Genomic DNA, 20,596 nt, shown 5'->3' on the forward strand with positions numbered 1-20,596 from the left:
ACTTTATGGATTTTGAGAAACCAAGACACGATTCTTACTAGACAGATCTAGTAATTTTTTTCTTTAACTTCCGTTAAAAAATATGGACTAAAGAGGTGCATTCATAGCATCTTCAGCACCCCCACTGGCTGCAGAGACTGGACTAGACGAGGAGGGAATAAGTCCTCTGGTTCTTAGTTGTTAGAGAAAAGTTGTTATCAGGAAGAAAATACCACGCTGTCTGTCATGTCTGTAATAACACTGGTGGACATTTAAATCTCATGTAATAACACATGGTGGAGCTGCCTGAAATGTTGGCCTATTGCAGCTTTAGCTCAAGTAAAGAGCAGTCACTAGGGGAACTCAAGAGATCCAGGTGTTAGATTTATCATTTGACTTAGCTCTGAATTTTTCTTATTCCTTGTCACATGCATGGGATGTCTGTTTGGGTATTACAGGGCAATAAACCACAGAAATGACATTTCAGGTATTTTTATCTCTTTCTATTGCTAATTAAAAAATCTATGTCATGTTGCAGTTTGATTTTTAAAAATGGTAATTTTTAAAAATGGTAATTTTAAAAATGGTAATTTGATACACAAGAGCATCTTTCAGTGAGGGAGACCAGAAAAGCAAGGAAATTCTGAGTTAGCACTGCAAGAGCCTTTCTACCTCCAACCCTCCTGTGCAGGCTTGCACTGCCCCACTCGCTTCCGTTTTTCATTGCTTGTGGGAATAAACACTCCAGGGAAAGTCAGTGGAAAGGAAACTTTATAAAAAGCAAGCCAAGTTCACAACAACAACAACTAGCTCACATGCTTGCATGTTTTCATTTAAGTGCCTTTAATTAGCAAAGGAATAGTCTTTGCAGGGAGATTTGCAAGACAGAGGATTTTTTTTTAATTTGGTGATGGGGTTTTGAAGTGTTGGGTTTTTTCTTTGCTGTCTTTGTAGAGCAGTCATAAAGAGGCCACAAATACATAAGGGGTTTTGGGTAGGGTTTGCTTACAGCATGCCATTTCAAGATGTGGCTTTCTAATATAATCCATTCTCAGTATTGTTCTACTGCAGGGCCTTAGCAAGGCTTTTTGGCACCTGGAGTTCGATATTGCTATGGTCTACCTTGCCTATCCCTATTTTGCACAGTCCAGGTTTTATATTGTTAGAGTCAAGGCTTCTGGCAGAAGTCACCCAGAGCCTTGGAGACAGAAACCACAAGCTGTTGGTGAAGGCAAATACTCTAGATCAGCTCTGTGGCAGCAACTTACCCCTATAAGAGGCAAGAACTCCTGTTTTCCATCTCCTCACCAAGTTCGTGCTTGGTGAGATTGGGGGTCAGAAGCTACAGCCTTTTGCACGACTGTTCTCAGCTGTTGCCTCTTGCACACCATACAGCTTTATCTTAGTAATGTGAAAATTCAGACCAAAGTATAGACTAAAAAGGAAGAGAATGGACAGAGGAAGAGGCCAAATGTTTGGGAGAAAAGAAGTTCTTATCCATAAAATTACTCTAAAGGTGCTAAGATTGCAGGGCTCTATTGAATAGCCCTAACTGCCCTTGATTTTATTTAAAATATTCTTTCTCTGTGCCTTCAAACATCCTGATCTCTTTAACCTGGTCACAGAGACATGTTAAGTATGTTCCTGGCTTGACTTTCATTTCTGTGACAGTGCTGCAGCACTTTTGCATTGATATCTTCATACTCTTTTGTAGCTGTGAGTTATCGAGGTGGGTAACTTTATGTGTCTTGACCACAGAGCGAACTTCCACTTCTGTTTTGAAGATGTTTCTATCAGACAGAAAAAAAAAAAAAAAAAGAAGAAAAAACCCAACAAACCATTAATCAAAACAGCTGCCATTGTACACCCCAAAGGCCCATCTCTTTGACATTATAGTTCAGGACTGGTCAATAGCTGTCTAATTATGTTGAGAGCCAAATTTTAGAAAAATGGATTTGTGAAGAGACAAAAAGAGTCTAAAAAAAGTCTTCTTCCATTTCACTGTTGTAGCCTAACCTTCTGGTCATAACCTGAAGCCATTCACCCCTGCACTTCTGTAGGTCGTTCTTACCTTCTTGAAAATCACCACAATGCCTTCTGAGAAAAACATCAACTCTCTGGCTTGCCAGAAGAGCAAGCACTGTAGGACATTTAAATCTCAGGTGTAGCCTTTCCCTGGGTGTTTAATTTCAAACAATCTAGACCAGATCTCTCATTAGGGACAGAGATGATCAGGCCTGGGGACCTGTGGTTGATTTGTTTGTAGCCTTCAAGCCTTTTTTCATTTTTTTTAGTATCACAGTATCACTTAGGTTGGAAAGGACCTCGAGGATCATCGAGTCCAACCTATCAACACAGACCCCATGACTAGACCATGGCACCAAGTGCCACGTCCGATCTCCCCTTGAACGCCTCCAGGGTTGATGACTCAACCACCTCCCTGGGCAACCTGTTCCAATGACGAATGACTCGCTTGGTGAAGAACTTCCTCCTCACCTCGAGTCTAAACCTCCCCTGGTGCAGCTTGAAACTGTGTCCCCCTGAGTCCTTAAGAGTCCCTTCCCTCTCCTTGCAGCCTTTACCACTGGAGAAGCATATGGGAAGTTCATAGGTCTAAGTGCTGCTCTCCCATCGGTTTTGGGTCAAACAGAATGAAAAAGAAGCAAGGGCTGAAAAATAAAAGGAATAAATGAAACCATGAATGCATGGGAAACAAATTAACTGGATATGTTTTACATTCTGAAATATTTCCATAATGCTTCTATGTAGTGTGTGTTTATTTTTCTTTGAATAATAATGTTAAAATGTGTCTAATTCAATTACTCTCTGTATCCACTGAATGAGTTTTCCTTGGTGAAGAGTTCTCCTATGCTACCCCAAGCTACGCATTCCATATGATATTTGAACAGGTCCTTTTAATTGCTGATATTAAGTGTCGATCATTCTGCTGCAAGCTGGCAGCATGGCCAGAGAGACAAATTCCTCTCTCGGATAGATCAGACAGTCATTCAGTTAAAGACCAAAGCTTTATTGACACAGTAGGAATTCATTATGTGAAATATTAAAAAACAGCCCTCCACTGACTATTAAGGAAAAAAAAATCAAACTAAAAGGGGAAAGAGACTTTTTGAAGACGGCGAATTATCTACATGTAGTTATTATAATTATATGGGCACAATTTGAAGCTACAGTTAGGGTGGAAACATTTTTTTTCTCAGAGGCAGCATTTCTGTTGAAAAATAAGTTGGGCTTTGAAAAGATGAAAATAATGTACACATCCTTATTTCCACAGACATTGTGCAGTTTCTTGATTAAAAGCCTTAGATTTTGTGAGTTTACGACTTTAGACTCGCTGCATAGAGAGCTTCATGGCTTATTCTGCTGGAGTCTAATTTGAAAGAAAGTTCTTCCTCAAGGGTTTAAGAAGTAATTCATAAAATGGTAAGAATAATAAATATTGTGCCTTAACTCATACACTGGGATAGATAGACAGATTTCGTACACCTGGGTGTAATTTTCGTTAATTCACACAAGAGACAGGCTGAAAGTTTATTGTTTGGAAGGAGAAAAATGGCTTAAATCTTGTATTTGCAAAAATGATTATATTAGCTTAAATGAAAATGCTACTCTATTAATGGCTTCAATAAGCTTTGCCTTTGGAAAAGTATTTTAATAAAAAGTTACCTGAAGTTTACTGCAACTTAAAATATGTAAGTGAGGGGAAAAGTACTTACTTTGATTTATATGTCTTTTGGAGGTGTAATTATTGGCTTTTTACTCACCTATGTAAAACAATGTACTTTTGTAAATGGATTTCTGGCCACTTTACTCCTTTCTTTTTTTTTCCTCTCTCTCTCTCTCTCTTTTTTTTTTTTTTTTTCCCCCACATAAAAAGTAAGCATTGTCAATCAAAGAATTTTAAGGTTTATTTCCTCTTTAGAAATGATTGATAGCCTTTTAGATTTACAAGTTGACAAGTTAAAGGGTTCTATTGGTATAATTATGTACTAAATTCACAGTCTTTCAATTTAAATGTCCTTTTAAAACCGCAAGATTATCATACCTGTATTTTGAAAAGTGGGCCAGTCAGTTTGGGTTGGTATACAAATTGCTTCCATTAGCCTTGGGACCTATTTGAATTTAGCACAGTTTTTTAAAGTTAGTACTTCTTTTAAAATTTAGGGTAATGGGAATGCATTTTAAGTACAGTATGTGTTAGCTTGTTTTTAATGTATGGATGTCAAGAACACAAATAGAGAGTTTGCATTTCTTATTGATTCTTTTGTTTTCTATTTTTCCAATCATGGTAAAAAAAAAAAACAACAACCCACCACCCATCCTTTGAATTAGAGCACTGGGAAATGGCTTGTTGTGAATGGACTTCAAAGGCCGAGACCAGGCTTGCATGTACTGGGGACAGAGGCAAAACCTCGCATGAAGCTGGTGTCTGACCTTGTATCTTAGCTGCCCCTAAGGGTGGCCTGAGCCCTGACTCTCCTGCAGTGACTGGAGATCAGAATATCACCTTTTCTTTGGAGTTTTGCCAGCTACTGACACAGGAACCTGTGTGGCCCTAACAGGGAAGGTGGGATTAAATATTTAAGCAGGGCTCTTTTGTTGTGATATGACTAATTACGTCCGACTTGGGTTGTATGTGAACTGAGGATGGAGGGCTGATATCATCCAATCCTTGGATAGGTGTTCAAGCAGCTACAGATTTCTCTCTCTCTTTTTGTCTTTTTCTTCCCCCATTTTATCTAAGATTGGAAGGGTTGAACACTTACAGACTAATGAGTGATATCTGACAATTACAGTTTAGGACCAAATCCTACAAAATTGCTGTGTGCAGCCTCTCTCCACCGCTAAAGTAAAGCTGAAGCTATTTGAAGCAGAAAGTTTTCAGTATCTCTCAGAGGATGCTTGATGCCTTGTGAGATTGGACCATAAAATTAACATTTTTTTTTTTTTTCTTTTTGGTCATTTAGTTCAGAAAATACTCACAGGAAATACTCTGTGGATTTCAAATGTGTTGAATGTGTGGGAAGATATGAGAAAATGACTGCTATCTCTGGGGGGATTTCAGAACTGGCCTCCATTTATAATATTGCAGAATTTAGTAACTACCCTCCCAAAGGATGTAAAGGGAAAATGGCCATAAACTAGACTGAATTAGAGAAGAAACACTTTTGACAGAAGCACACTAAAATCTTCTAACATATTTGCCAAAGAAATGTAAATTAGAACTGTAGGAGTTTTTTAATCTTCTCAAAGAACAGCTATTTTTGATAATAAACATAAAATAGCAGTAACATGAATGTAAATAGCAGTAAATTAATTTATTGCTAAATTTGATGAAGGTCTAAACTAAATGGGTCCATGATAGGAAGGCATGTAAGGAAACTCAAAGGTAATGAAAACAGGGGTTTACAGACCCAGGTTTTTATGATGTTTTCTATGAAACTGCACAACACAGCAGACAGCATGTGGCCAGGGTGTGAAAGGAAATGTGGAAAAAAACCCCAACCATCCAACAACCAAAAAGGACACAGGCAGGGTAAAAAGCCTTATACTTACTCCTTCCATACAATGACCTGAATATAGATAAAAGATCAAATTTAGATATTCCTGAAAAAGCAGAACACAGGGAAAAAAATACCCTGAGAACACTGGAAGTATGCCATAGTCTCTGGGGCAGTGAAGAACTCCTGGCAACAATCCAGAAAGTAAAATCTGGAAATATTTCTAGTCTGGTGTTATCATAATGCTGTAACACTAATTTCAGGATATACCCTGAAAATTCTTTTCTGATGTTTGAGAGATGTTTAGATCCTGCTAGACTGTGTGCCTCTCCATCCAGTCCCCATCAGTCCTTCTATTTCACTGCTGTTGGGTAGATCTAGATCCCACTGCACCATCATCCTTCTGCCTCAATTTGCAGTAGTGTCGCTGAGCCTGCTTATAGAGTTGGGATCTATTGAATGTCCAGGAGGATATGAAAATGTGACCTTTAGTTGCCAATAGGACCACCTGCTGTAGAAATGTGGCTTGAAAATAATAATTAAAATGGAACAAATTCTTTAAACTGGACTGTTTTGTGGGATTGATTATGGAAAACCAATTAAATAAAACCAAGCCAGGTATTAGATGTGACTTTCACCATAACAGTGTGGTCTGGCTAAAAAAACCTTTAGTATTAGGAGTATAAAAAACCCTGTTCTCTTCATTTAAAAAGTAGAAGTGGGGACAAAGTGTGCTATGCTCTCAAACTGATAGAGTTATATAACTTGTTGTGGGGTAAGCATTACTGAGCTGCATGAGAGTGCTTACACAAGTGAGATGGAGATAGAGTTTGGTGCTAAATCTCTTTGCACGAATGAAACCCCCATAAGGTTAAAGATTCAGAATTTAGTAGGCAGACCTTGTGCAAGAAATATATATATATAAAAAAATATAAAAAGTTCCTTTTTTGCTGTTTAAAGTGACCCAAAAATTGAGAGGAAAGAGAATAATAAATCAGTTTTCTTTCCCACCGAAATACCAGGCTGGAAAAAATCTACAAATCCACCCTGGAAATTTTGTTCAAATGCACCTTGGAAATGTTTTTCACTGAACTCCCCCAAAAAAAATTGCAAACAAATTGCTATGGAAAATTTCCTCATCTCTGTTGGCATGGGAGAGTCAGGATGCTCTGTTGTACAGAGGTGCTTGAGAACGCTTGACTGTTGTTCCCCTTCAGCGAAGCACTTAGGAGATTTCAAGCACGCGTTGAAGTCTCACTAACGTCTGAGTTTTAAAGTGATCATATGACTGGAAATATATCTAGAAGGTCATTCAGAGCAGTCCCTTGTAATTATAGGCAATCATATAAAAAACATAATATGCTCAAATTTGCTTGGCTGAAAGCAAATGGGTTTAAGTATGTGCTTACAGATAAGCATGTGCTTAAAGGCTTGGCACAATCGGAGCCTTGATTAATGCAGCATTTCCATGAAGATTAAAGTGTTCCACCATTTTTCTCCTCCATTTTATTGGACAAGGGCTGGGGAAAGATGAACTAAACACAGACTTTATTTTCTCATTTTTTTTCCCTTTTGATTCATTAAGTCTTTTGGATCGGTTTGGTGCTGATCAGAGCCTGAGCTGGGCTGCTGAAGTCGGTGTCAATGAGTGAAAAATTAAGCCTCTGCCAAGACAAATGCCTCACAACAAAATTATGTGTGATCGTTGCACATGGAGCATATTAAATGCATAATAGAATCTGGAACAAGAGAGACTCCCTAACAGTTACTTCTTTTGTCTTCCAATCACAAAGGACCTTCCTCGTAATATGAAAGCAGGAAAAAATCCAAAATGAAACATGAAGTGCAAAGTATTTACCAAATTAATTTTATTGCAGATTTCCGAGAAAAGCATTGCTCCCTCTTTGGAAGATGTCTGCAACCTCCCCAGATTTTCCAGCAACTTTGTTTTCGGAACTCAAGTGGGACGGTTTTCATTGCTCTTTCAACCAGCAATGAACCGACCTCAAATAATATTTGAACCAAGACTCCATAGTCAGAGCTGATTTCCATTGAAGGAGATTTTGCTGTCATCCTTCCTTGGTCTTGCAATGCATTGCCAATTGTTACAGTGCAAGGGAGCCTGCTTGCCGTGCGTTTGTCACATCACAATGTTGTTTGTTGTTGTTTCAGCTCTGAACGAACCCACCATTGACTATGGTTTCCAAAGGTTACAGAAGGTTATCCCCCGGCACCCCGGTGACCCCGAACGCTTGCCAAAGGTCAGCACAAAGTTTATTGTTTTATTAAATATGGTAAAGCTGCTTACTGCATGTTTTTGTTCCAAAGTGCAAGACTCGTAAATGTAATGTTTGGTACCCAACCCAGATAAGTTGCAACAGAGGCATGGCCAGTAAAGCTTAATCAGCAACTTTCATTGTAGGCTGATGGGACTTCTGTGACACTACGAGTCACAGCTAATTCAAACAGCTCCTGCCTTTGTTAAAAGCAAGTCTTACCCTGTGTTCTAAAGTACTTAACAAAGAACACATTTTTGCTTGATGTTTCAGAACATGAGCAGCTTGTTCATACGACACTCCTTGGTTTTAATGCCACAGTAGTACTTGCATTATAATTTTGAGGGCTTCACCGTTAGTCAAACCAAGGTATTTGAATGTTCAGGGAATGTGTGTCCACTGCTGCTGCACCATGTTCAGAATAGTAGTTAGAGCAATGCAATGAGTAGCAAAGTGATTTGATACTCATTCCCCTCAAAATTGGTGGGGGATTTTATGTTGATTTCTACCAAGTAAAAAATGAAGAAGAAACAGAATAGTTCACATTCTTCTAATGCTTACAGATGGTACTGTGGAAACATACTCAGGGTCTTCACTCTCTCTTCTCATCTTGCTACCTTGCCATACTGTCCTTTCTGTGGTTAGAATTTGCAGTGAGTATTGTGCTGTACTGGAGAAAAAGGTGAGGTATTTGAAAAGGTATTCATCTTTACTACAGGAACACTGAGAAAATAGCATGCACGGGGTGCAGTCACCTTATGTGACCAATTTTTTATCTGCTCTGGCATCATGGCTGTTACTGAGCGAGCTGAGTTGTCAAATAGGCGAGTTGTGTGCATGTGAAGAACACTGCCTTTGACTTATGGAAAGGAAGATGGGACTGTGCAGACCTGGGACACAGAACAAATTGAACTTTTATGTCTTAGGCCAGATCCCCAAAATAATGCACATCCCAGTACAGCCTTTGTTACTGGGTGAATCTTGTGACCTTCCTTCCATAGCTTCCTGACCTGTCAGTAGGTTTTCATCAGGGATTGTTGTGGTCTTTGATCAGTTAATTTCTGAGGTGTTTGAAAGTGAGAGGATTTTGTGAACTCTGTGGCTTATTTTGTTTAATTTCTTGACAGAAATAAAATTCAGTGTGGGAGATTTTTACAGGATTGTTAAGTCTTTGCCTAGGAAAGCTTTAAAGTGTGGTTTCGGAGTCACTGATGTGTTGTCCTTCCCTCTTACCACCACACAAACATGCTGTCCTGGAGAGTTACATTTTACATTGGCTCTGTTCACCTTCTACAAGCTGTCCCTTTCTCTGACTTTTGGAAAGATTTGCAGGAGGACACAGCTTTCAGAGGTTGTTGAATTTCCCTCCAGAGGTGCAACCTTTTCTAAAGAAAGAGAACATCCTTCTGAAGGGGCTCTTTCATCTATATTGCGCCTCTGCTGCCAAATGTGTACATGGAGAGAAAATGTTTCTCAGAAAATAAAAAACTAGCCTTCACAATGCACCAGGAATTTGCAAGGCTGCAAAATTTCCTTGAACACAGTGTTCCAGGTGACTAATAGATGGCCCTAGCTTTCCTCTAAGAAGTTCATGTTAAATAAGGCTGAGCAATTCCAATTTGGATTATGTAGCTGGGGGTTGTAGTGCATCACCCACTTCCACAGGTACTGGGCACCCTTTCTGATACCCATGGCACTGAGGGAGTCTCCAGCAATGCTCTTTGTGTTGGTATGGGGGTGCAGCCATCAGACTGAGCACCCTCCTCATCTTTCCCACTTGGACTGAAACTTTTATCACACCAATAGCCACATGTTCCAGTATCTAGTGCCACGGGACATAAAAACAGGCAGAAGAAAGCTTCATCTACCTCCATATGCTGACACCAATATTTAGCTGCTGTTTATGGATAGGGTATAAGAGTGAGGGTTAGTACTGAGTCATCTGTCCCCTCGTACAGCCTCTTAGCTTAGTGTTTTTTCTGACTACCTTTTTCAGGCTATTTTTTTGAAATCTTTAAGTCAAGGGAAGCTGTGGTTGTGTATGCAGAGGTAAGGGAGGATGGCCTAAAAAACAGTTACTTCTTAAGGACTGAAAAAAATAGTGCAGAAACTAGTACCACTGAGTGAGGTTAGGGGGAAACAGGACAAAAAGGACCTTTTTTTAGGTTTTGTCTTTGGATAATTCCTTCTGTGGAAGCTTGAAGGTTGGACCTCAAGTTCAAGACTCATTAATATGCCATGCACAGAGGCTGAATGCAGCAGGGGTTGGCACATGTCGACTTCTGTATTTGAGGCACTGATGGTTCAATTCCCAGCATTGCTTGCTGGCTCCAGGATCATAATCAAGGACGCAGTGAGTCTCTGTGCTGGGTGAGCACTGCACAGTGCTCTTCCCCATGTCATTAAACTAGGAAGGGCTTTGGCAGTATTCCACCGCAGACAATTCTCAGTGGCTACTTAGAAGAGATTTGGAAGCCATATGGCTTCCACAGTGGAACCATGGGCAGAGAGGGCAAATGTATGAGAGAAGCAGACAGTGAGACACAGGGAGGAGAGCAGTGCTCAAAGCTTTCAATAGCCTTCCCTCCATTTTCCCTATTGTCTTACCAGTGCATCATCACTTTCTGTTCATTAAAAGCCTTGTACTTATGCATTAAATAAATAACAGAAAACACATTTCTGTAATTGCTGTTAGTGTTTGTGGCCATTACTCAATTGAGACATTACTGATGAATTAGAGATCCTTCAAGAAACAGAGAGTTGTAATTTTTGTGTTCATAAAGGCATGTAGTACTTCCCATCGGTCAACAAAAGCATCCTGCAGTGTAACTTATTCCTGCAGTCAAGAACAATTGTTGAGCCCTTCAAGTGAGTGTTAGCACATGGTCTGCCCCTCAGAGATGAGGAGCTCACAGCCATATCTTTGTCAACAGGAATTTCTAAAACCATTGAGGCTGTTTGAGAAGTTTGATCTCCATTAGTTAGGAACCCTGGTTTCAGAAGTGCTGACTGTTCATGCTTGGAATAATTTCTCTTTTTAAATGTCCCAGCTACCTGCTGTAAGTAGGCAAAGAAAACGACCATTTTTTTTCCTGTCTCTCAGTGCTTCAGTAGACAAATTCCAGTGGAAAACATCCTCCCATAGCAAAGAGAACAAAAGCACCTGGGAACCAGGGTCTTTGGTCTGCTAGACTGACAGTTCATGGAAGAGATGTGTTTAAAGTAGAAACACAGTGTGTAGTTTCTGGAAAAGAAAGAGTGGGAGCTGATGTTGGCAGCTGGACTATGGAGCCTGCTATGAGACAGAGTCCTGTTCTCTTCTTGTGCAGAGCAAGCCAGGGAAAGCAGCCAGTGTAAGGCTGTTGCTAGCAGATGTGTGTATCTGGGCATACACACACACACACATGCACAAACACATACACCAAGAGGAGAGACAGGCAGTACAGAGGTGGTGGGATTAGCACCCAAAGCTTGGAGTGAGATCAAGTACCAGGAGCATGCTGGGCAGTATAGTCTTTCCTTTCTAATACAGACAGGAGACAGATCAGAGGAAATGAGCTCTCTGGGGAGAAGTGAAAAGAAATACCACGGTGCTAATGTTAAGAAGTTGTGTCGTCATCCTGTAGGAGCAGTCTGTAAAAAGCCTGTGTCTGGAGCTAGGGAATATGCCTGCATGCCTGTGTGCAATTTCCCTGTCGCATGAGTTTGCATACGTGCACAAAAACACACGTGCTGTTGGTTCTTGCATACATAACTGCAGTGGAAATCACTGAAGAGTTCAGATCATAACAACACCTTGAGTCTGCTGAGGTTCATTCATGTAACTGTTCTACAGTCCTTAAAGTAAATCCCTGGCAGATATGTTGTGATTCTTCTATTTTGTTAAAACTCCACAGCTATAGCTGTAAAATAGTTTCAACTGTGAGCTAGGTTTGAAACACGTCCATCCTTAAATGATTTAATAATAATTCCTTTTTATATGCAATTTCCCAGAATTTATTTGCCATTTTCACCACTCTTACAACTCGTCACTTGTATTTAAATGAAGTATAAGACTGTTCGCTCTGTGTTTGAGAAGAAAGTCATTGCATTGAGCCTCTCCGTGATCTGACATCCTCTCCCTCCCAGTCTGTTGCTTAAATGCTCTCTCTAGGAGACCCCTTGTTCCTCCTGAAAGGGACCTTTACTTCTGGTTTCTCTTCATGTAGATGAAAGTGGAACCTCCCTCTCTTTCTAGCACACAGGGGCCTCCCTGCTGAGCAGAGGCACAGGTAGCCAGGCTCCACCTTCCCTTCAGCTCCTTTTCTCTGGTCAGTCATTAGACCCCCCCAAGACTTACCCCACCTCCTCACTTAAGACACTAATAGAAGACAGGTGGTTATTAGGAACCAGTGGCTGGAAAAAAGCAGTTGTCTTTTCTCATATGAAATCCTACAGACCTGCCCTTTGTCCATTGTGATGTGGGTATTGTTTATACTGCAAGTGAAGCTCATCTCTAAATGTGGGTGGCTTGGATCAGGCTTGCTAGTGGGGGTTAAAACAGCAATGAAGACAAGGCAGCTCAGGTTTGTTGCTTCAGACAGACCCAGAATGGATCTCCATCTGTCAATTCAAGATACTGTATTTTAACCTAAGTTAGTAATTTTCAGACAGGAAGGAAGAGCATGTAAAGAGAGTGTAAAGAATTCATCCATGTAGCAAGGAGGGCATGAGGTGTGCTTGGTGGTTTCTACACTGTACTGTAAAATTTGTAGGAATGTGAGACCAGAGTTAAGGTTGGTACTCAACCCTTAACAGTTTTGGATTGGTGGTTGTGTGTGGTGGGATTTTTTGGTGTGTGTTTGTTTGTTTGTTTGTTTTGTTTTTCCAATTTCTTCACAAGTTGGGCATTAAATTGCTTGAATGGCTTGCGTGGAGTTTTTTTCCAGTTTGGTTTTCAATGTGTCCTGCTGAAAATATTCAGGAAGAGATTTTTAAAGCTATCTAAAAGATGACCAAGATGCCTGAGGCGACTATAAGGGTATTATCCTTTTGGGGTGGTGCATGTCAGGGGTGTGTCTGGGAATATGAGACCCTGGAATGGGTTGTCCAGGGAGGTGGCCGAGACCCCGTCCCTGGGGGTAAGAGCAGGCTGGATGAGCCTCTGGCCAGCCTGATCTAGTGTAGGGTGTCCCTGCCCATGGCAGGGGGGTTGGAACTAGATGATCATTGTGGTCCCTTCCAACCCTGAATGAAACTATGAAACTATTCTGAAATGAGAGGGAACTAAGAAACAGAGCCACACTGCTTGCTGAAGGGCAGAGACATATACAAATGGCTGGCAAGGAGCCCTTTCCTTTCTGAAGGTCAGCAGTGTGCATACACATTTCAGTGAGTTTTCTTTATAAGTGGGTCAGCATTTACTCAGCAAATGATTAGAGCAGATGGTGTAATTTAGAATCTATGACAAAACTTTTAATAGATCAGGGCTAACACGATGACAAGGAGCTCTGTGCCGTTCTCTGCTCCTGATTTCTGCTTTGCCCTGGGGTGAAAATCATGCCTGGGATTGGATTTTCTAGTCTGCACATTCCATCTGAGCAACTTGAACCACTTGTTTGAACATCCTGCAAGAGGGATCCGCACATTTCTCTATTCCTGTATCCTTATTTCTATTGTTTTGAAATACAATTAGTTGAGGGCGGTAGGAAGATACCAAACAGGTAAACAGGGTCCCTTTGTGGAGCAGAGCTTTTGAAGGAAAAAGCCACAGTTTGAAGAAAGTAACAAAGGCTGCATTTGTGTATTTTGCTTCGTGGAGCTGAAAATATCTAGTAAATTGATCCCGTGGGAGTAATAAATACACATTACTTTATCTTGTACTTCATGTCCTATACCCCTGAGCCTTGATAGAACAACACCACTTAATAGACTTAAAAAAAGAGTAATTACAGTCATTGGTTGTGTGATATTTCAGCCCTTCCAGCCCTGCCTGACCTTCTAATTTAGCTCACCGTGTCTAACTAATGCATTTATATTCATCTTTTATGAAGCATGTGTAGTACAAAATTGACTTTGCAGGCTTTAGCAAGCTGTCTCACCAGGTTTGGGGTCTGGTTAGTACAGCGTACTGTATAGCATGTGTACATTTGCAGCAGAATCTTGTATGCATATGGTTCTGATCAGCTATTACTTTTTATACTTTTGGAAAGAAAATAATAATGATAAAAAAAATATATATATTTATTCCTTTTGAGCCTCCCCTCCTCTTTTTGAAGCTTTTATTCATTGCAGCATTATTTACAGCTGAACATGCAGGCGGCGAGATGCAAGCATTTTTAGGATGATTACCACTAATGTTTCTGCTTGTCAGGAGTGCTTAAATTTCCCTGCACTTTGTCTAAAAACTTAGCACTTTTACCTTTTAAGAATTACAAATTTATAAGATCGTACCAGGCTGATTTACAAACACAGCTGACAGTTTGGGATGAATGATGTTGCAACATGTACAATATGTTTCTCTGTCATTTCTATGCATGTATATATTAAGAAGAAGATTAAGAAGAGAGAGAACCCCCACCCCCCTCTGAAAGAAACCCTTGAGTTAGAGAGCACATGCACAAATCTCTCTCCTGCATTTCCTCATAACTTCCTGCTCACTTCACTCATCCAGTGGAGCACAATTGTTCTCTGTGCATTTTCTCCCACCATATGGTATCCTCATTACCATACACTAAGGGTCCATATGGGGAACTTGTGAAGTGAACTGTATTCATTTTAACTGCCAGATGAGCAGCCTTTTGCTTTGCAAGCCTAGCTTAAGTCATCTGCTGTCTTTATGTTGTTATGGCAACACAGCACCAATAAAAAATTCTAATCTACTGTAAGTGTCTGGGATCACAGTATTTTAAATGCTCGCTGTAACTGTCCTCTAAGTGAAGCTGCTTGTTCTTTGAGTATGACAAAGGGTTATTGGCAGCTCCAGCAGGTGGCAGTAAAGAAATTGGCTGCTTTTTTATTTTTTTTAAAACTTTTGTAAGGGAGGAAGAAAAAGAAAATTAAAAAGTTTCATTTTTCACCACCTTAAAAAGTCACCAAATTACATAACATGGTCAGTCCCCTACGTTTCTGATGCTGAGGTTGGAATTGCAAGTCATGGTTTTAAGTTGCAACTCAAATACTTAAGGCAGTAAAGTATGAAACTGTGGTGGCAGCTCATGCACTTTCTTGACAGACCCAGGCTCAAGTACTACTTCATCAGGTTTTTGAGGGCTCCATAGCCACACAGATAGTTCAGTTTTGCAGCTGATTTTTTAGCTATTCCAAACTCCTGAATCAAACACAAAGCTAATTAAGAATATCTTAGAGCAATGGAAGTAGGCAGCAGCATCCTTAAATATAAATCATTTTCACCTCCGCAGGCCGCATGATATGTTGCAACTCTGTCTCTCTGTCTGTATTGAAAGTGAATGTTTGTAGTCTCAGTTCATCAGTTCACATTAGCCTCATGCTGAATATTTAAACACAGAACAATTTGAACACACCATGAAGAGAGACAGTGGCTGCACTTTCACTTGGAACAGCAAGAGCTCATCTAATAATAATTTAGTAAATCAGCCATTTAGTGGCTCAGTTGTACACTGTATTGTGCCAAATAATATTCAGTTCAACTGCGTGCTGGTGAAATTGAAATTCAGACTCCAGCCACATGGCACTTTTTTGCTCAATGGAGAGATGAAATGGAAAATCACCCTCCCAACAGACTCTTTGAATGTAGTGATTTATCAAAAATATAGCCCAGTGACAATATAAACAGGATTTGGTTGTATGTGGCACTATCTATTCTAATTAGGCTTTTATTATCGTGGTTCCTTCTGCACAGATTATTTGATAATTTGGGGCTTGCATTTAACATCTTCAGCTTATTTTATGGATGGGCAGAGAGCAGAGGGGCGTAGTTACTGCGTAGTTACAGTCCTTGAAGGCTCAGTCCTGTGGGAAGTGTGGTGAGACCTTTATTGCCATACTCTGAGTCCTGGCTCACAGGGAATGCCATGCCCTTAGGAGGAATAGGGAAACGCAGCTGCTGCCTTTCCTCCCCATGAAGCGCCATGTATGTTCCCTCATAGCATGAAAGCAATTTCAGATTAATTTCTTTTTCCTGTTTAATCAGGATTTGTAGGGAGAGGTAATATCTTATATTAGACTAACTAATACAGCTAGAAAAAAGTCAGGCAAGCTTTTGAGCCCCCAAGCCCTGCCTCCTGAGTGCTGACTGTGCCTTTTTTTCGCCTGTATCAGTGGGTCTAATAAAAGGATATTACCTCACCCTACAAAACTTGCCTCAGTTGTAACCATAGACCATTGTAACTTCGGTCAAGCAGCTACACTCTAAGGCTGTCTCTGATGAAGATGGGGGAGAGAGAATATTTTCCTAGAAAGTATGTTGTGAAGTTTAATTTATTCCCATTAATGTGGTGCTTTGAGATCTTTGAATGCAGGGCATTGCAGGAGTGTGAAGTAATGTCTATAATCTCACCTACAGGTTCCATTTCTAGCCTAGTTTTAGGTGTTATGCAGTGGTTTACACAGTGATGTAAAATATGATTGCCAGGTATTTCTCACAACACAGTCCAATTGAGTAGCAGAAAAACCCCCATCCTCCTAACCATCATGATGCCGTTTAGCAGAGAGCGCTGGAAGCAATAGGATGCCAGCTGCCATAATTCTCCTAAGAAATACAGAACTTCACAATCTATACTCAACTGCTGACACTTGAAAACTCAAACGTTTTGGTAAAATGAATCAAGCAGTAATGTTTCTTTTATGAGACCTCCTCACAGGGAGGGAAGGTTTGGCACCATTTGGAGATCAGGCTCAGTGATCCATCATAGCAAAGTCAGCTGTCCTGGCGTGTCTCATAGGTCACTCGATCGAACCCGTGGCTCTTACAACTATATTATTGCTTATGGAACAGTAATTGAGGCACCATGGTTAAAAATTACCTGGTCTAATAGGCAGTGAACAATTTGCACTCAATACAATTATAAGCCAAATCATTCATTTCATAACACTTGGACTAATTTATTTGTTGACCTTTTAATATCCATAGCTCTTCAGTAGTACTAACTGCAACTCAGAGAAAATCTCTTGTTCATTTTACTTTCATTGATTTTTTTTTTTTTCTCCCCAGTGAGGCAATAACAGTTGTTTGAGTACAACCTTTTCTTTCTGTTGTAAAAGTCAATCATGTAACTTATGTTGATGTAACTCAACTGGACTGAAATGTCCTCTAAATACAATAGCAGACAATCTCATGCTACTTGTATAAACACGGATATGCACTTTGGGTTTGTTTTAAGGAATGTTTCGGAGTAAGTTTGCAACTGTAGATGACAAATGATATGCTTGCTGAGAGAAGAATGAAAACAAAACACAGAAGCATTATTTAAAGCTGTGCCACATGCATGCAACACATTCTTTTTGTTCATTTAATGTGAGACATCTAAGACACAGAAATTTTGGAGTTTTTGTTCCTTGAGATGACCTAAGTGTCTTGACTAATAATTATGAATACAGATCCATAAGTTCATCTGGATCATCTTGTCTCTGGAAAGTCCTAACATTTCACAGACTAGAGGTGCTTAATTTTTCCAGACGGGACCTTCTGACAATCAAAATGTGGGTAAAAGTAATTTTAATGATTAGGAAAGAAATAACACCATAATTTTGATAGTCTGAATTTTCTTCCTTTTTTTTTCACCCCCCCAGCTTTAAACTAGCATGAGAGCAAGAGGTTTTGGTGAGCAAAAAGAGTTCCTGAAATATTGATGCATCTTGAAAAAGCAGTGGCGAGTTTTGAAGCCCTTCCTTAAATATATGTTGGTGCCGTGACAATGGCAACCTTTTGACTCACCACTGAAAAAGGAGCCCTAGATTGTGTAAAGTGATGTGCCTGCTTTCACGTTGTGGAGGCACACATAGAAAGATCTTTGCATTACCTCTCTGAAATGCTGGATAAATGCAGTTTCTTAAATACATGATTATTCAACGTCGATAACTTGCTTTGGATAATTTCAGTTGATTTTTGAAGGCTGTAAATTAAAAGTAATAGTATTGGGACCAAAATATTTTTTCTCTCTCTGAGAAGAAAGTTGAATTTTTAATTCTTGGTTTTTTTTATTGAATATATGCCAGGAGGCCCTTCATTGAAATAGTCTTTCCAAGCCAAAGCCTCTTTCTGCAGTGAAATACTGTAAGCCCTTTGAACACGTAGTTATAAAACATAGTTGTTACACATTTGGCATTTTCTGCTTCCCTGGAAATTACCACTTGGTATCTACACCTAATCTGTGTTCTGTCTTTTCATTTCAATTGGGTCTGAAGTGGCCCTTCGTTGTAATGAGAATGCCCTGTACAAGAGACTTACTTTAATTATACTGATCATAAAATGTTAAGTGAAAGTAGTCATTTGTAGGGGTTATGACTGAGCAGTGTTTCTACTATAATACTAAAACCTACCAACATTATTCCAGTCTGTATTTCAACATCTTTATGCACTCACTCTCCACAGAATGTAGTGGAATATCCTTGTAGGTCAGAATTTCAATGCATCTTATTTTTCAGTTCTCCTCCTGCTATTAAAAATAACCTGAACTCCAATTTTTAACTACTAATACTTCCTACACAAAGTGAACCATCCAGAAATGTGATCATTTCATCTGATGGGTTATGTCCCTGTCCATGGCAGGGGGGCTAGAACTAGATGATCTTCAAGGTTCCTTCCAACTGAAGCCATTCTATGATATGTTTGATTGTTGGGGAAGGGGGAATTGATTTTTTGATATCTTTCCCCTTCATTAAAAGAAAATATGGGTGGGTCTTTAATTGCATATAGATAAAAAACATGGGTTTTTTTACAGGAAACACCTAGTTTGGCATACTTAGATATTTATAAGGGTAAATGCATTAATAAACCCCCAGTCTGAAAATTAAATGGGCACAAGATGTATGTAAAATGCACACTTTAATTGCTAGACAGCTCTGCCCATTTGACTGAGCAGATATTCTTGCTTTGCAATACCAAACACAATTATGTATCTCTATAGATTTAGATGCAGTCAAGTGAATTATGTCACACAATTCATTCAAGATTTCACCCAGTGGGACAACGATTTCAAAGTGCTGCAACTTGACTTGTGTTTGCAAAGTCTTGGTGTATACAGGTGATAGAAAATAGATAGCAGCTTATTCATTTGCCAAGTAAAATAGTTTCCCCTCTTACAAATGCATAATTTGGGATCTACATTGTGTCACACCCAAAATCACAAGCAACATTGAATGTTGTTTTATTTAAACCCCAGTATTCCAGGGAATTTTTCTAATGGGCACACTAATACGATCTGCAGAATAGAGCTTCTAAAACAGCCTTGTGCAGGATCTTTGAACAACGCTCTCAGAATTGGTCTCTGCTCATTTTTCCAAATTCTTTGTTAAGTTTACTCAAATCCAGACCCTTCAAATAATTCAAAACATTCTTCTTCTTCCATAGGGGGACTTTGACAAATTTCCAGAACTCTCAGCTGCAGCTCCTTTCAAAAAAAAAAAAAATAGGATTGTTAATACTATGAAGAACAGAGGAAGAACTATCAGGAAATCTTACATATGCAAAACCAACCTTCCCCCCCCCCCCCCCCAAAAAAAAATACCTAAAAGCTCATTAATCTCAATAATGAACATCTGCTTCAAAGTACTGTAGATGCTGGTACAAATAGTTTGGGGGTAGATTTTCAACAATGAATGCCTGAGGCTCCTATCTCAGATAGCTTTGTCCATGTCCCTGTGTATTTTGCCCAGGGACTGAGGGTAGCTATGGCACATATGGAAAATTTGGAGTGGAAAGTGTACTTTCAGGTCATAGTGGCAAGGCTTTGAGGTCAGACAAAGAGGACCTAATGTTATAATTTGTTTGTATGTATGTTCAGGGATAAATTGGGAATAATCTTTTTTGTTGTTGTCTAGATAGATGGGAATAGCGTGAGTCACTAAACTGGAGGGAAGGAGGAATTTCTGCAAAGGAAGCTGGTGAAGAATTTTTTGTTAGCCACTGAATTGAGTTTATGTGGACTTAGCCATTCATCTAGTTTGTATCTCATTTATTTTGTCTTCTAATGATTCACTGGATCTGACAAACTGATCGTAGTATGAAAGATGAGACTGCATCACTAAGTGAAAATACGTGCAGAAGAGCTGGATTTTACATGCTGGATAAATTCTGCAGCCTTCTGTACTACTTGAAGAATGTGTTTCCTTTTGTCATCTCACAGTGTTTGAGCTCACAAGATAACCTATGGAAGATTTTAGAGAATTGCCATAGCATCGATTTCTTAATGACAGTGTTAGTGAGTCCCCAAAATGACTGACATCTATCAGTTACCAATTGATGTGTTGTAGGATGTGGATAGATAGAAGAGTACAATGTAGTTATATATAGCAGCCCTATTCTGTGTGCATGGAGAGTAGATTTGAGTTAAAATTTGACAACCTAAAGGGATTCCTGCAGGGAGCTATAAATGCCATTTTCTGATGAATTTGTGGGTCTGGGGCAAGACATACTATAAACATACACAGGAGAATCAAAGTTCTATAGCTGCCTGAGGGGTGCGAGTCATGGAATCGCTGTAGGATAAAATCCTTAAAAGAGGTGACACAGGCACTGGCAGAGTTGAGTTTAGTCCTGCACACCTGCTCTCACATGCCCTCTCTTCTACCTTTGACTTAGAGACCTAACATTGGTAGAGAACTTCAGAACTTCTGGCAACAAATCCATCCATGTTACTTGCC

General features: G+C 39.7%; 1 protein-coding gene across 6 annotated transcripts in view; it reads left to right on the forward strand.

Annotated features, from left to right (window-relative positions):
- The window catches only part of EBF1 (EBF transcription factor 1), a 288,454-nt gene that overhangs the window by 246,410 nt on the left and 21,448 nt on the right, over positions 1–20,596 (forward strand). For all 6 annotated transcript variants that reach the window (XM_068161413.1, XM_068161422.1, XM_068161431.1 and 3 more), the window contains exon 11: positions 7,671–7,759. In XM_068161413.1, the coding sequence (XP_068017514.1) occupies positions 7,671–7,759 (89 nt within the window). The remainder of the gene's footprint in view (positions 1–7,670; positions 7,760–20,596) is intronic.

The sequence above is a fragment of the Melanerpes formicivorus genome, unplaced genomic scaffold (genome assembly GCF_026170545.1).
Source record: "Melanerpes formicivorus ecotype bairdi unplaced genomic scaffold, bMelFor1.0.p_v2 SCAF_2, whole genome shotgun sequence".
Taxonomy (NCBI): Eukaryota; Metazoa; Chordata; class Aves; order Piciformes; family Picidae; genus Melanerpes; species Melanerpes formicivorus.